Here is a 14,033-nt window from a genome sequence, read left to right as displayed (position 1 = left end):
GCGACAGGGCAGATGCTCAGTGAGGCGAGTTCTCTGCGCACCTGCCCTGCATAGGTAGTGGGACTCTCCTCTCACAGGGCAAAAATAAAGCTGCAGCAAACCCCTGCAACAGTCTCCCTAACAATCCCAACTGAGTTACAGAGTAACAAACCACCTTCTCCAGCCCAAAGAGATGGTAACAAAACGTCTCCTTAGAAGGGACCAAACAGGCATCTCATTCTCCTGCATGTTAGAGCTTCAGCCAGGGTGGAGGAGGGTGGGGGTCTTAGGGGCCTGCTCTGCAGTGACACAGGAGGCTGAGCTGGGGCTCCCCACACTGGAGAGCCACACCCTATTTCCTGGGAATCTGGTCTGCAGTACACAAGGAGGAATTCAGGGTGTTAATCAGCTGACCTTAAAACAGATTATCCAGGATGATGGGGATGGGCCTGAAGTATCACAAAGGCATTTTAAAGGTGAAAGAAAAATTTAGAAGCGTTGTGTCAGAATGCGGAGATAAAACGAGATATGACCAGACACACTGGTTCTGAAGAGAAGGAAGGGGGCCATGAGCCAAGGCTCCTGGAGGCTGGAAAAGGCATTAAAACTGATTTTCCCCAGAACCTCCGTCACTCCTGTGTACATGGTAACTTCAGCCCAGCGAGATCCAATTTGGAGTTCTGATCTCTGCGATTGTATTAAATGTGTGTGATTTTGTGGTGACTTGTGACAGCAGCAACAGGAAGCTAATATAAGTGGCTTTAACACATGATCACAACTCTGACACCACTCCCGAAGTAGAGAGTATGTCCTCCCAAGAACCCGGGACCTTGGTGACCATATGCAGAAAGAAAACACAGCAGGCGGCATATGCAGGAGACAGCTTGGGCTGGGCTAGAAACGGTCCTCTTAGGACCCTCGCTGTGGGGACCCTGAGCTGCCACGAGAGGCACCTACCAGGCTCACCCACCCACATCCCACCCAGGCCACCATGTAGGAAAAGGCAGAGACAGGAGAGAGACAGACAGAGGGACAGACAGGGCAGGAGCCCTGGCGGTCCATCCCAGCTGTCAGAACCTGCTCAGCCCTGCTGCCTGACATACAGGTGGCTCTGAGATGCCCGGCCCCAGCCGTGTCTGTGGACAGCCACAGAGCTGACCACACACAGCCTCGCTGCTGAGTACCCCTCCTGCTGACCCAACAGCGAGAACACAGCGAGCAGCTCTCTTAAGCTGCTGGGCTTGAGGTCAGCTGCTATACAGCAAGACACCGTGCTCAACAAGACATCCTAACAAAGTCTTTTTCCCACAACTAAAAATTAAACCCCAAAGACAGCTTTCTCGGCCTGTATTTGTGACTCATCTTCAGATAAAACCTTCGTTTCTCTTTCCACGTACAAGTCTTGGACCCGCCACGGTTACCTCAGGATCCCCTCACACGGACACTTACCTTGATACCAAAAGTGAACACAGTCATTATGATCTTAAATATGAGAGCCAGGCACAGCTGCCATATGGCGGAGTACACCCCCAGGCCCGCAGGACGGTCGGGGATGTCGTCCACGATCTTGCTGGCATTCATGTCGTTCCTGTAGTCGCACAGGGAGGAGGACTCCAGGGGTCCGCAGTCCGTGAACAGCTCTTTGATCAGCTCGCTGGTGTTGAGCCGCGTGTACGGATTGGGGAAGGCGACCACAGCGGTGATGGCTGCCACCACGATGACCTCGAGGACCGGGTACTTCCCGAACTTGGTGGACTTGCGGCGGCGACACCAGGCAATGTTGGCCCTGATAAAGAAGGCTCCCCAGAGCCCGCCGAACACCCCCAGGAGGATAAAGGGAAACAGTTCAAACAGGTACCATGGAGTGTGATACTCCACGTAGAAGAGGACCAGGCGGCTGTTACCGAATGGATTGATGGATCTCAGAACAAAGGCAGCCACCAAAGCAGCAAAGAACGACCTCCACAGAGTCTTCAGAGGAAAGTAATAGCTGACCTAGGAAACCAAGGGAGAAATTAATGTGGTGATTTTAGAAAACTGTTCTGATAGGTTACAACTTAGCAGTAAATATGAACGCTCTAAATTTTTCTGCAGCTAGAATTTATACATAATGGATTTTAATGCAGTAAGAAAAACACCACTATCTTAGTAACCTTGGCTATCACACCATTACAAATTCACAATATTGACTGATTATAAATGTCTAATAACCATTTAAAATACCTAGCATTGTGTTATTTTCAAAATGAGCTTCACCCCAGTTCAGTCATGTTAGTTAAGAATAAATGTACCATTGCCGCTCCTGTTAGTTCACAAAGAAAGGATTAAATTTCCCTCTTCTCTACTGAAGCAAAAAGAATGTAAACAACTGGGGGAGAAAAGTAAATTTTAAACCATTTCTGAGTCACAATTTTGTGTAAAAACTCTCAAGCACCAATGAGAGAACAAAAACAAAATATTCCCCTTAAGTGACTAGAATTATTTCCTTAAACATCAATAAGAGCCACAGAAGTAATCACACACAAAGGTTAAAAAGATGACTGAGAAACTGATTAAAAATCTTAAATAAAAACAAAGCTATAATTTAGCAAATAAGGACTGTTTCAAATATTTTCTATTAAATCTAATTCATTTGTGCTTACTTTTAATCAGGTCAAAAAGGTTAAATTTTAAATAACCACATACATGGATAATATTTTTTAAGACTTCTCAATAAAGAACATACATATTACTTTTTATGACTTTTTAATGGAAGAAAGAGTGAAAAGCAACTATGAAACAAATTTGAAAACTCAGAAACAAAGTATCTATCACACCAGCTAACAAGACTGAGAAGTGCGCCAAAATACACACGTCATGGTGCTTGTGCCTCACTTTATTGCTGGTGGCGGCTGTGGTCTTAACTTACCTCTTCCAGACTGAACAGCACTCCTCCGATCGGTGCGCCGAAAGCCACAGAGACGCCTGCAGCGGAGGCAGCCGACAGCACCTATGAAGACGATGCAGCCATTTCATACGCTTACAGACTCAGCAGGCCAAACTCAGTGTCTGCGTGTACTCAGAGAGTCTACATCCCCAGCCAAATTTAACTCACATGTCACCTTCCTCTCCAAGCAAACACAAATATTTCTTCTAAAAACACTTTTTTCTCTTCTGCTTTAAAAGTCATTCAAATATTCAATACTCAGTCAAAAAACATTTGCATGAGATATACCAACATAAACAGGATGTAAAGGAGAAAAGGCAATGAAGTCAAGCATCAAGATGCCTGCATGCCCGCGTGAGAAGACCAGCAAGCCAGGACTGGGGCTCAGGGAGAGCCGTTTGTTTTTAAGTAGGATATCATTTCTTCAGATTTCAGGGCTCACTGCTTCATTACTATCATTACTTCAGTCCACATTCTAGTGAAATGACCAGGGAACTGCAAACCCATCCCGTTTCCCTACATTTTCAGTCAACTGAGTCCCCTGAAGAGATGGCTGCTGCCACCACGGGAGCCTCATGTGAAGGTGCAAACCCCAGCTGCCCCGAGGGCCCAGGCTGACCACCCCGAGACCCCAGCACACAGGCCACGGGAAGGAAGGAACAGAACTCAGGGTCCCCCTCCAGCTCCCACCAGCATGAAGTCAAACACACACAAAGTCACTGGGCATCTACTCATAATTAACCACTTTTCTGAAGAGTCTTTATTCCTTCTACTAATTGACTCCAGCAAATATCTGAGGCTACCAATACATTTCCTCAAATGCTGAATTTGTACATCTTTGAAAGAGAAATCTGAAACAATAAAAAATTAAATTCTAAGTGTTATGAGCATGAACTCCATAGTCAGGTTGCTGGTTGATAAATTAAAAATGAACAAATACTTGTTTTACCTAAACTGTACCTGGCCCGAGAATGCAGACTCTGACACGGAGAAGCAAGTCTAACTTACCATTTCAGTGTTTTTTTCCCAACAACCCGACTGTAGACAACACACCTTACAGAATTCTCTGATTCTACCTTTAACAGAATTTATAATCAAGCTAGCACCTATGTATCTACAACTCACAGATGTTTTAATTTGTTCCATATAAGTATCTAAGAATCATTTGAACATATCAAAAGAAGTGGGCAAAGGAAGAAAATCAAAATATGAGGCCTAAATGCTTTCAATTAACGTGAAAGCCAGCCATGTATACTCCAAGGTGTCAGAATTAAGTTAAGTCATAAACATCACAATGTGTCTACACCAAAATCCAGGTAAAGTTAATTTCTATAATATTACCTAATAAGGTAATTTTTGCACTTATAATGAACAAATAACAAATCTTCCCCCACAACATCAAGGTCCAACAGCAAGTAATGGAAGTGAACTGACAAATGCAGTCCGGAGCTAATAAGAAGGTGCAAGGAGCCCACTTTTCTTCTAGAAAATATCCACAGCAACCTGGAAACATCAGGTTTCAATGTCTCCACGATCTCAGGATGACCTAAACAAAAGGGCAAAGGACGCTGCCCTAAAAAGCTGAGTAAAGAGCGGGTGCTACATGCCCTTCACTGTGAACCAGTATCAACTTCAGGTGGTTTGACGCCCTCTGGGTTCCCTAAGGAGCCGCAAGCTCCCTGAGGTGGCACCCCTCCTCCAGAGGAGAACAGCTGGTGAGATGCCCCACCCTAGGAGGAACTCTGACGGGGAGAACCAGGAGAGAAAGCGATGCCACATTTGGGAAACACGTCAGAGAAGGAAAGGTGTAAGGTAAAGCAAAAGCAAAGGAAAATATTTCTGAAATCCTACTGAAACCAACAGACACCAGGCCAACTCCAGAGACCATTCAGAAAGGGGGAAGGAGTACAAGGAAGTCTCACGTTACAATTTGAATCTGAGTACAGAACTTACCCAAAAAGGAGACAGTAAAATATGCGAAACTGTTCATGGACTAAGTGTATGTAATGGATATTCACCTGTTAAATAAATGACAGAATACACTCACCTCTCTTTTTTTAGCTTCATTTGTGCTGTACTTCGGAAAGAGGTAGGAAAAGATGTTTCCACAGCAACAGGCCACATGGACCAAGGGCCCTTCTTTTCCTAAACTCAAGCCTGATGCCACAGCCAGTACTAATGTGACGGTTTTAATCATTAAAGTCCATTTTCCCAAGTAGCCTCGGATGATGAATCCACTCAAAATAGTTTTAATCTACAAAGGAAAGATCAAAGCAGCTAATTTCCTTTAAGAAACTGCAAATTTCAGTGGGCAATGGAAGACTCACAATTCATTTTCTGAAAGTCTGAACTATTATGCTCTATATAATAAATCTGTAACGTATTCTAACTCTCTTCCCCTGCAAGGGTAGGAGGCAGCCCTAGCTCATGAACAAAACTGAAATACCAGGCCATGATAAGGGGCTACAGGCTTCAGTACGGGGGTACAATTACATAACCAGCTAATGGTAAATTGCAATATTTCTACTAGAGAAATACAATACAGTTAGATACATTTCAGACACTCTGTGTCAGAAATAAAGGTATTTTGCCTTTAAAGATATTATGTCTTCTCAGAGTAGAATGTGTAATTACGTGTAATATTTTCTTATATATTAAGAAGGATGTGTGACAACTGGTGAATACTATATGGTATTGTTCCGTATTAAAGATGTTCCTAATACAGCTTTACGATCACAAACATTGCTTTTAAAAGCTATGCACTAGAAAAAGTTAGTAACTTATTCAAGACAGAAAAATAATAAGGGGGAGGAAAAAGAAGTAAGTTCATGTTCAATCCTAAACGTATTCTTCACATTATTACTGATAAAATATAAAACCTCAAACTTTATACTATGATCAAATATTTAAAGTATAAAATCGTTATAAATATTATTTGCCAAATTCAAGGATTATCTTATCTAATTAAAAAAGTTATAAAAAGAGAATAAATATATTCAAATCCAATTCATAAGAGAAAAACATCAACTAATTCACCAAAGAATTTTAGGCTGACTTTTTCCAAGTTCTTGGTGTTTAACTGAGTGCTGATATTTGTTTAGTTATGTATTACATTAGAGCGAGAAGAAAAAAAAATCGACCTCTCCAGAAAACAATGAAACAACTATGGGGAAGGATTTCTTTCAAAGTCTACTATCAGTGGACATTTTAAAAATTTTCTTTCTTGTATGACAGACCAACTGTTTCCCCAGCAAAACCATTATCTCGCCTCCCACGGGCAAAAACCTAAGCATCAGGATCACAAAATGTTAAGACACTGAGCACTGCAGGCTTACCTCTGGGATGCCAGAGCCACAGGCGTATGGTGCGAACACCTTCACCAGGGAGACGGCAAGAAAGGCGAAACTCAAGGCCCAGAAGATGTACATCATGTAGTTCATGATGTACGAGCCAGGACCCTGAAACCAAAAGGGTCAACAGAACGAACTCACTAACAACTGACGGGCACTGCTAATCCCAGTGCTTCCACCCAAGCAACTTGCGGCAAACTCGGCAAAGGCTCGTGGTTTACTGCCACAACTGTAACAGCTCTATGGAGCAAACTATTTAAGTAGAATCTAAAACATATTTGTATACATAGAAGGAGACAATCTATTTAATATTTTCCCTAGCTGCTTTCTGATCCCCAAAGTCTTGTTGCCAAGAATCTCAGCTGCACTTCAATCTCTGCCAACCCACAAACCAGTTTTTGAAAACAGTTGGTGAAGACAAAACTGCCTTCACACTCAGCTTTCATCTGCAGCAATTCTGGAGATCAAGTGAGAGACAGTAACTGCCCATCTCATTCTTTCCAGCTCTAAGATTCAACTACAAGAAAATTCTAAAAACATATCCATAGCTCCTCAAAAACATATACATATAAAATATATATATACTATTCTAACTTCTAAAATGTTCTTCATACATATATATGACATTCTGACTTTTAAATGTTCTTTATAAAATATCATCAACAGTAAAATAACCATGTAAATTCTGTAATGCCACAAGGAAAAATCTAAGGATTTCTATAAAATTATCTCCAGTTAAAAGACTTACTTTATAATTCTTGATAACCTATACTTCCCAAACAACTGTGATATAACAATGTTAATGAGCAGTTTTGATAACTTGGCTTCATATTAACCTCTGTGTTTATACAGCTCCTACTGCACTTCATTTCCACAATAAAAACACAGTTTACATCATAATGCAGTAGACTTGTTTGTGACTATGCAGTTAACTAATACCAGAGCTTTTGAAACAATACTTAAATTCTACTCACAGCAATGCAGTCTCATATTTTCCATTCTACCCTCTTCATACACTTCTCTATTTCCCTTTAGGACAGGTGCAGTCCTCTAGCTTGTTAAGTGAACTAGAGACCAGCTTCACTGTACTGACTGTTAACCCACTCGGACACAGCGCAGGACTCACCTCGGCCTGGCCTATGATCAACTCTGCCCACGTTTTCCACTGTGGACACTTGTCCCTCTCTTCGAACGTGGTTTCATTGGACCCCCAGCAGCACTGCTCGTGGTTGTACCAGAGTGCGCTCAGGCAGATACCCTCCTTCAGGTCCGTCATCCAGTCGGCCGCAATGTCTATTAACCCAGCCAGTGCCCCTGCAAAAGATGTTGGAGACACTGAAGATGGTCCACTTCTGGGGCGTCCAAAACTGTCAACTTACAGGGTCAAAGAGAGCTGGGGACGCCCTACAATAAATGGTCATGTGGGAAATACTGCACAAACCTATGAACCTAAGGTTTTCAAATCTTACTATATGTACGTTTACACTACTTCTTAACAACCGTAAATAGATATTCTTAGAATTGTTCTTCTTTGAAATTAAAACTAGTTAACGTCATTGAAATTGACTGTAACTTTTTATATGTGTCTGACTCTTTCAAAGGCTGTCCCTTGGCAGAAGAGCCTCATCTCTGGCTGTGACATCAGAGTTTTTACTGGTGTTTTTTAATTGGAAACCCAATTCATAGACTTACAAAGGATCTTAAGCTCACTATAATGGAATAACCACTAGATTTAGTGAAACTCAAGGCAGGAATGAATTACTGTGACAAATAATCAGGTTTTTTCTTTTAACAGAAAAATAAAACATCTCAAGATCATATTACAAACAGAATACAAAGAATACACAAATTGATGGTCAAAATCTAAGTCCTTCTCATATAAGGTGAACGGGTCACATAAACACCTCAGAATCTCAGGACGTCCCTCTATTCTCTCCACAATTGTATATTTTTCTGTCATGCTCTTCAGGACATACTCTTCCATGGTGGAAGCTCAAAGTCAGTAAAGCAGCCCTTCCTGCTGGTTTGTACATCTTCCACTGCTATTCCAGTCGCGCCCAGGGCTGCTGAGCACTCTGCGGCCCACTGGAGCCTAAAGTCCGGCCCTAGCCGTGGCCTGCCCACTTGTGAGCTGTGACACCTCGTCAAGTCGCTTAACCTCTCTGTGCTCAGCCCCCCATCTGCACGAGTCAGACCACGGGACTGCCATGAGGTCTACATACACACAAAGCTTTTGGAACAGGGCATGACCCATAGGAAGCACTCAATAAATATTACCTATTTATTATGATGTTAACACTAAAAGACACTTTACCGACCATCTGGTGCAAACTAGGTATTTTACAGATAAAGACAATGAGTGAGAAAGATCAAACTGGACACTTAAGGTGATCGAGCCAAGCCCAGAGCTCTGAGCCTCCCGCCTCCCACTCTTACATTTAAGGATTTTTTTTTGAAGGAAAGAAACAAAATAAATGCTTCTAAAAATCCAAAAGTTTCTGGGGAAAAAAAAAAAACTGCAGGTAGGAGGGGAGAACTATTTATCGTCCTGTTAACCAGAGCAGCATTGCGTGAACAGTCCTCTTTACCTGATGCCAACCCTGTGAGCGTTACCACGAGCCACCCTGACCACGCGTCGTACAGGCTTTTTGTCATCTCCCATGCTGATTCTTTCTTTTTGCTGTTGATCTGAAATTAGAAACAGTCATGCTTCATTCTTCAAACTGTGAGTAGCAGCCACAATTCTAGAATCCAACAATTTCCTCAGTTACTATACATGGAACAGTACTTTCTCAACTAAACAACAGAGTGAGTGAGTTTGGGGCAGAAACAGCAGGTCAGACGGCTGCCGCACCTGTGAACCAGATGACAACCATCGACCCAGAGCCTCAGAATGAGAGCGAGGGCCCCACTGTCCAAATGGATGCTGACCCAGATTGCTTCAGACTGCACCGAAGTTAGCTGGCATACACCTTTTATAGTGACAGAAATAAGACGTTACAGCTCAAACTGGCTGTCACTCCCTGCTCTTCCTCTGGTTCCAGCAGTTAAGTGGCATGTAGTGGTCCTAAAAGGCAAGGGCAGTGACGAACAGTACTGTGCCCGTAAACGCAGTACCACACAATGCTGTGAATACAGGGGCTGCGAAGCATTCAGGCCTGTAGCATGCCAGTGTGCCAATGCCACAGGCGGGGTGCCGTCGCTGTGTGAGGCAGAGGATGCTGACAGAGGTGACGCCAGCTCTCATCCGTAGACGCCCAGGGCCAGTCTGCTCTCTGTCAGCATGTGCTTCACAAGAAGCCCCCGGAACTGCCAACCCCTCCCTGTCCTGCTGCCTGGCTGCTCCACATGCCACACTCTCAGGCCAGGCATTCCCTGCTCCACCGACCCGTGAGAGGGCTACAGCCAGAATTCAGTGATCTGATCCCTTTCAAACATCTGGTCTATTTCAAGCCACAAGGCCACATTCAAAAGGCTGAATGAGGCAATTTTACTCCTCCTATGTTATAAGCAACCAATTACAGATATTCACCTTGCTTTAGGGTTGAAGGTAGGTCATTCCTTTCAAAAATAATAAACCTCACATTGCTTTTTCTTAAAAACTTTTAATGTTTAATAAAATACAATATTAAGCAGAAATTTGAAAGTCATCTAAACGTTCATCAATACAGTATTGGTCCAAAAAACTGCAGTTACATCTATGTCATGAGAAACTCTGTAGTCATTAAAAAAGAATGAGATAAATGCAGTATCATGTGGGGGAGAAAAGCAAGGCATCCATGTGTATAGGATGCTACCATTTATCTAAGAAAAGTAAGTATATAAATATATATGATTGTATTTTTAAAAAATAAAGGGACAACGTGACACTGGAAGCGCAACTCCTGAAGGCTACGTGTAAAGACTGCACACAGCACTTCTCACACGCCGTGAAGGAGGAGGCCTGAGGAAAAGCCTCTGTGTGGTCTTTCTGAGCTGCAGCATAAGCCACTTTCACGGAGCGCCATTCTTACTTGAACAAAAAATACTGCAACTATGGTTTTTCAGACTTGGAAATCTTTTGAGGTATTTTTCTCAAAAAACGAACCAAGTAAGCTTGTCATTTAAAGTAAAATGTGTATTTGGTTCCAATGACAGATTTTGAGCTTCAAAATAAAAATGAGAATTTTAAAGAACTTATATCCATTACTGTAAGAATGACAGATACCAACAGTTAAAGACTTTTCCAAGGAGATTAGTGTTGACATTAACAAATGTGGCTTTTTTGATACTGCATACTGATAAGGTACAATGAACATGTCAACTATTCAGAGAACTGCATGAATCAAGTGAATCAGTATTTGCCAAAGAATCACGGCATAATGTTACAAAATCATTCACTCAAAGTTCAAGGCGAACCAAAGGATTTTAATGTGACCAAAGACAAGAACTTCGCTGATACAGTTTTAGGTCACACACTGCAGCTAGCCTTTAAGAAACTAACCACATGTCCCTGTCACTGTCTTGCAGTATCAAAGAAGAAAATCCACAATGACCTGAAAAGGTTATTAAAATACTCCTGGCTTTTCCAACTACGTGGCTGAGGTTGGATTTTCTTCATGTACTTCAATCGAAACGCCCAGCAGTCTGCAGCAGCAGGTAAGAGAACCCAGCGGCTCTCAGGAGACCAGACAGTAATGAGTGAGGTTCATGAAGATGCAGTCCAAGGCCGCTCTCTCACTGAGCACTTTTTATCTCGGAAAATAGCTATTTTTCATACAAACATTGTTTGTGTTAACACATAATGAGCTTGTTATTGTTACTTTTAAGTGTATGTTTTTGAAATTTTTCAGTTTTATCATCTAATATGGTGTCATGTCTTATTTCCAGAAAGGGTGAATATTGACTAATGAATCTCAGAAGCAGTACTTTGCATCAACAATATAATCTAAGTCCAATTTCAGGTTTAATAGATATATAAACATTATTATGAAAAGTAGTAACTCATTTGTACAAGCAATTATTACATCTATGAGTTAACTTCAGAGCTCAAATTTGCAAATGGCCTTTTAGAATTTGGAATTTTATTTTCAAGAGATTTTTTTCTCTTAAAATTTTTGAATGACACTATCAATAAACCACAAACAACAACAAAAAAGATAACATACGTTGTAGTTTCTAAGCAAAAGCCATTCTTTTATTATTAGTACTGTACACCAACATTCCATATGTCCACACAGGACTCAATTTGAGAAATAGCTCAGGATTTAAAACCAAGAAAGGAGATAAAATAGCAAAGCCCGGGGAAACTATCTCCCCAGTAACCTGCTTCTTTTTCCAACAACTGAAATTATGTAACACATTTCCTCTTTGGCCTGATGCTCAAAGTCAAGAGCCATGCTGACTGCTACTTCCTGAACTTGGCTTGATCTTCCTCAACTCTTAGGCCTCTGCCTTTCCCTCCTATTCTGTCTTCTTTGATTGTAAGCTGCTTCAAATCCCTTCCAGAAAGATAAAGGATATAAATAAACTTTTAAAACTTATAGAGAAAAAACCGTATTACTTATACTATGTGGAACCTGACTTAAGTGTGCTTGTACCACTGGCAGCCTGAGATCACTGGCAGAAAGACAACGTTATTCAAGGCTCTCTCTGTGCGCTGCTGTTGTGAAGATTACTGAGCAAACGTACCCGTCGATGCCTTTCTCTGTCTTTACACTTCTCTCGCACCCAGTCGATGGTGTGGAAGTCATCATAGGTGCCAACCCCGGGGATGGGCTCGTCCAGAAGATCCAGCAAGTGCGTGGAGCTGCTGATGCTGCCCCCGTTGGTCATTGTGTAGTGAGTTCCTGCAGAGCCAACAAGGAACAATGAGCGTGTTCTGTGAGCGACAATGGAGAGCTATGCGGCTCATTAGTAATTCCTAAAGAAATAGGATCACTTGAAATAATTACAATCAACAGAGGAAGGAAAGCGTTAAAAAAAATGCATCTCAATCTTGGAAGTAAGGAAAAGGACTAGGGCACATCCTGCCCCACTCACATGAGAGTATGAGAAGCCACCTTCCTAAGTCATCTGAGGGACGCCCTGGGGAAGGGAGTTCTGCAGGACTTCCTGGTTACCACCCACCAGGGCACAGAATCCACAAAGTGAGAACATGGGGCAGAGGATGGATACACTGAAATGTATGGATACATTGAAGATAAAGATGGATACATTGAAGACGGATACATTGAAGATGAAGATGGATACATTGAAGGTGGATACATTGAAGATAAAGATGGATACATTGAAGAGGAAGGTGGATACACTGAAGAAAATTACAACTGCCCTCGCAAAAAGGCAACTGTATTCTGTCCAGGAGAAAAGACAATGCTCAGTGGAGGTGTGGGTTGTGGTCAAGATTCTGTCCCAGGAGAACTTCTTCCTCTCCCTGACAATGTCTCTCTCCCTCTTGAAAAGCCTCCTCTACATCAGCTGTGTCAGCAAGCAGGTTCCCTCGCTAGAACTCAATATATAATATTTGACCAGCGTCCACTATGCAACAGACTTGAGGGTACAAGGAAGGGGACTGAAAGACAATTCACAAAAACACAACTGGCTCTTAAATTTGAAAAGAAATTCAATCTAACACACAAAAAAGAAACGCAGAGCAAACCTTCAGTATCATTCTCCTCTATCAGACTGGTAAAGATTTAAAAAGTTGGCCAATGCAATGAGTTGGCAAAGATACAGGGAAAAGAGGTCCTGGAACAAAATCATTAGGTTCAGTATCAACCAGTGCAAACTCGTTGAGACAGGAAAGCTGCACACGTGCTGTCCAACCCAGCAAGCAAAGTCCGGGAACTCTTCCTGCACTTATACTTGTGTAAGCCCATAAACTGTGCACAGTGTGGGCACAGAACCGCACTAGAGCTCTAGGAAGAAAGCGAAACAAACGAATGCCAAAGTGCTCACAATCTAAAACTGGGGTCAGCAAAAGAGCCAAAGAGTCTATCTGCTAGGCTTTGGAGGCCGAAGAGTCATAACTACGCAGCTCTGCCATGTTGAGTCCAAGTCTGCCATGTCAGTGCAAAAGAAGTCCTAACAACACACAGATGAGTGAATACGGCTGTGTTTCAGTAACAGTTTATTTACAGGAGAAGAGCAAGATTTCACCTAATGCCTGACCCTATTTTCAAAGGCAGTGTAGCAAGTTTAACTGGAAAATTATTTGGTTAAATTTATTTTGGGTTAAATGTTATGCTTATGGTATATTTAAATACAGAGAAAATACTATGAAGCAAAATGAACCAACATGTTAATAATGGTTGCCTCTGGGAAGTAGATTTGTTAGAAAAGGCAGAGAAGGAACTTTAATTTTCTGCATAGCTGTCACAGGTGTATCTATACCCACATATACACATGTGCATGTGCTCAGCTGTGTCTGGCTCTTTACGGCCCCAAGGACTGTAGCCTGCCAGAATCCTCAGCCCACAGAATTTTCCAGGCAAGAATACTATAGTGGGTTGCCATGCCCTCCTCCAGAGGATCTTCCCAACCCAGGGATCAAACCCGGGTCTCCTGCACTGCAGGCGGATTCTTTTTCATCTGAGCCCCCATAATTTCAAACAGGTGATCTTCACATAATTGATTACAGATTACATCTTCAAATTATGCAGCAGTAATAGATTTTATGCCAAAAAATAAACATCTAAAACTATGTTGTTTTAAAAGAAATGTACGAATTGATACAGAATATAAGGAGTGGCACTATACTAATGTTTAAACAAACACCATAAAAAGAGACTCAAGAAACC

The 14,033-nt window shown here is 42.1% G+C and overlaps 1 protein-coding gene across 9 annotated transcripts in view; it reads right to left on the bottom strand.

Annotated features, from left to right (window-relative positions):
* The window catches only part of CLCN3 (chloride voltage-gated channel 3), an 88,640-nt gene that overhangs the window by 18,867 nt on the left and 55,740 nt on the right, over positions 1 to 14,033 (bottom strand). For all 9 annotated transcript variants that reach the window (XM_045164976.1, XM_045164977.1, XM_045164979.1 and 6 more), the window contains 7 exons: positions 11,926 to 12,083; positions 8,844 to 8,943; positions 7,382 to 7,569; positions 6,241 to 6,363; positions 4,953 to 5,159; positions 2,888 to 2,968; positions 1,429 to 1,974 (listed from right to left, as the gene is read on the bottom strand). In XM_045164976.1, coding sequence (XP_045020911.1) covers positions 1,429 to 1,974; positions 2,888 to 2,968; positions 4,953 to 5,159; positions 6,241 to 6,363; positions 7,382 to 7,569; positions 8,844 to 8,943; positions 11,926 to 12,083 — 1,403 coding nt within the window. The remainder of the gene's footprint in view (positions 1 to 1,428; positions 1,975 to 2,887; positions 2,969 to 4,952; positions 5,160 to 6,240; positions 6,364 to 7,381; positions 7,570 to 8,843; positions 8,944 to 11,925; positions 12,084 to 14,033) is intronic.

This window comes from Bubalus bubalis, chromosome 3 (assembly GCF_019923935.1).
Source record: "Bubalus bubalis isolate 160015118507 breed Murrah chromosome 3, NDDB_SH_1, whole genome shotgun sequence".
NCBI classification, from domain to species: Eukaryota; Metazoa; Chordata; class Mammalia; order Artiodactyla; family Bovidae; genus Bubalus; species Bubalus bubalis.
Note: the sequence above shows the minus strand (reverse complement) of the source record. Positions and strands in the feature narration are given on the sequence as shown.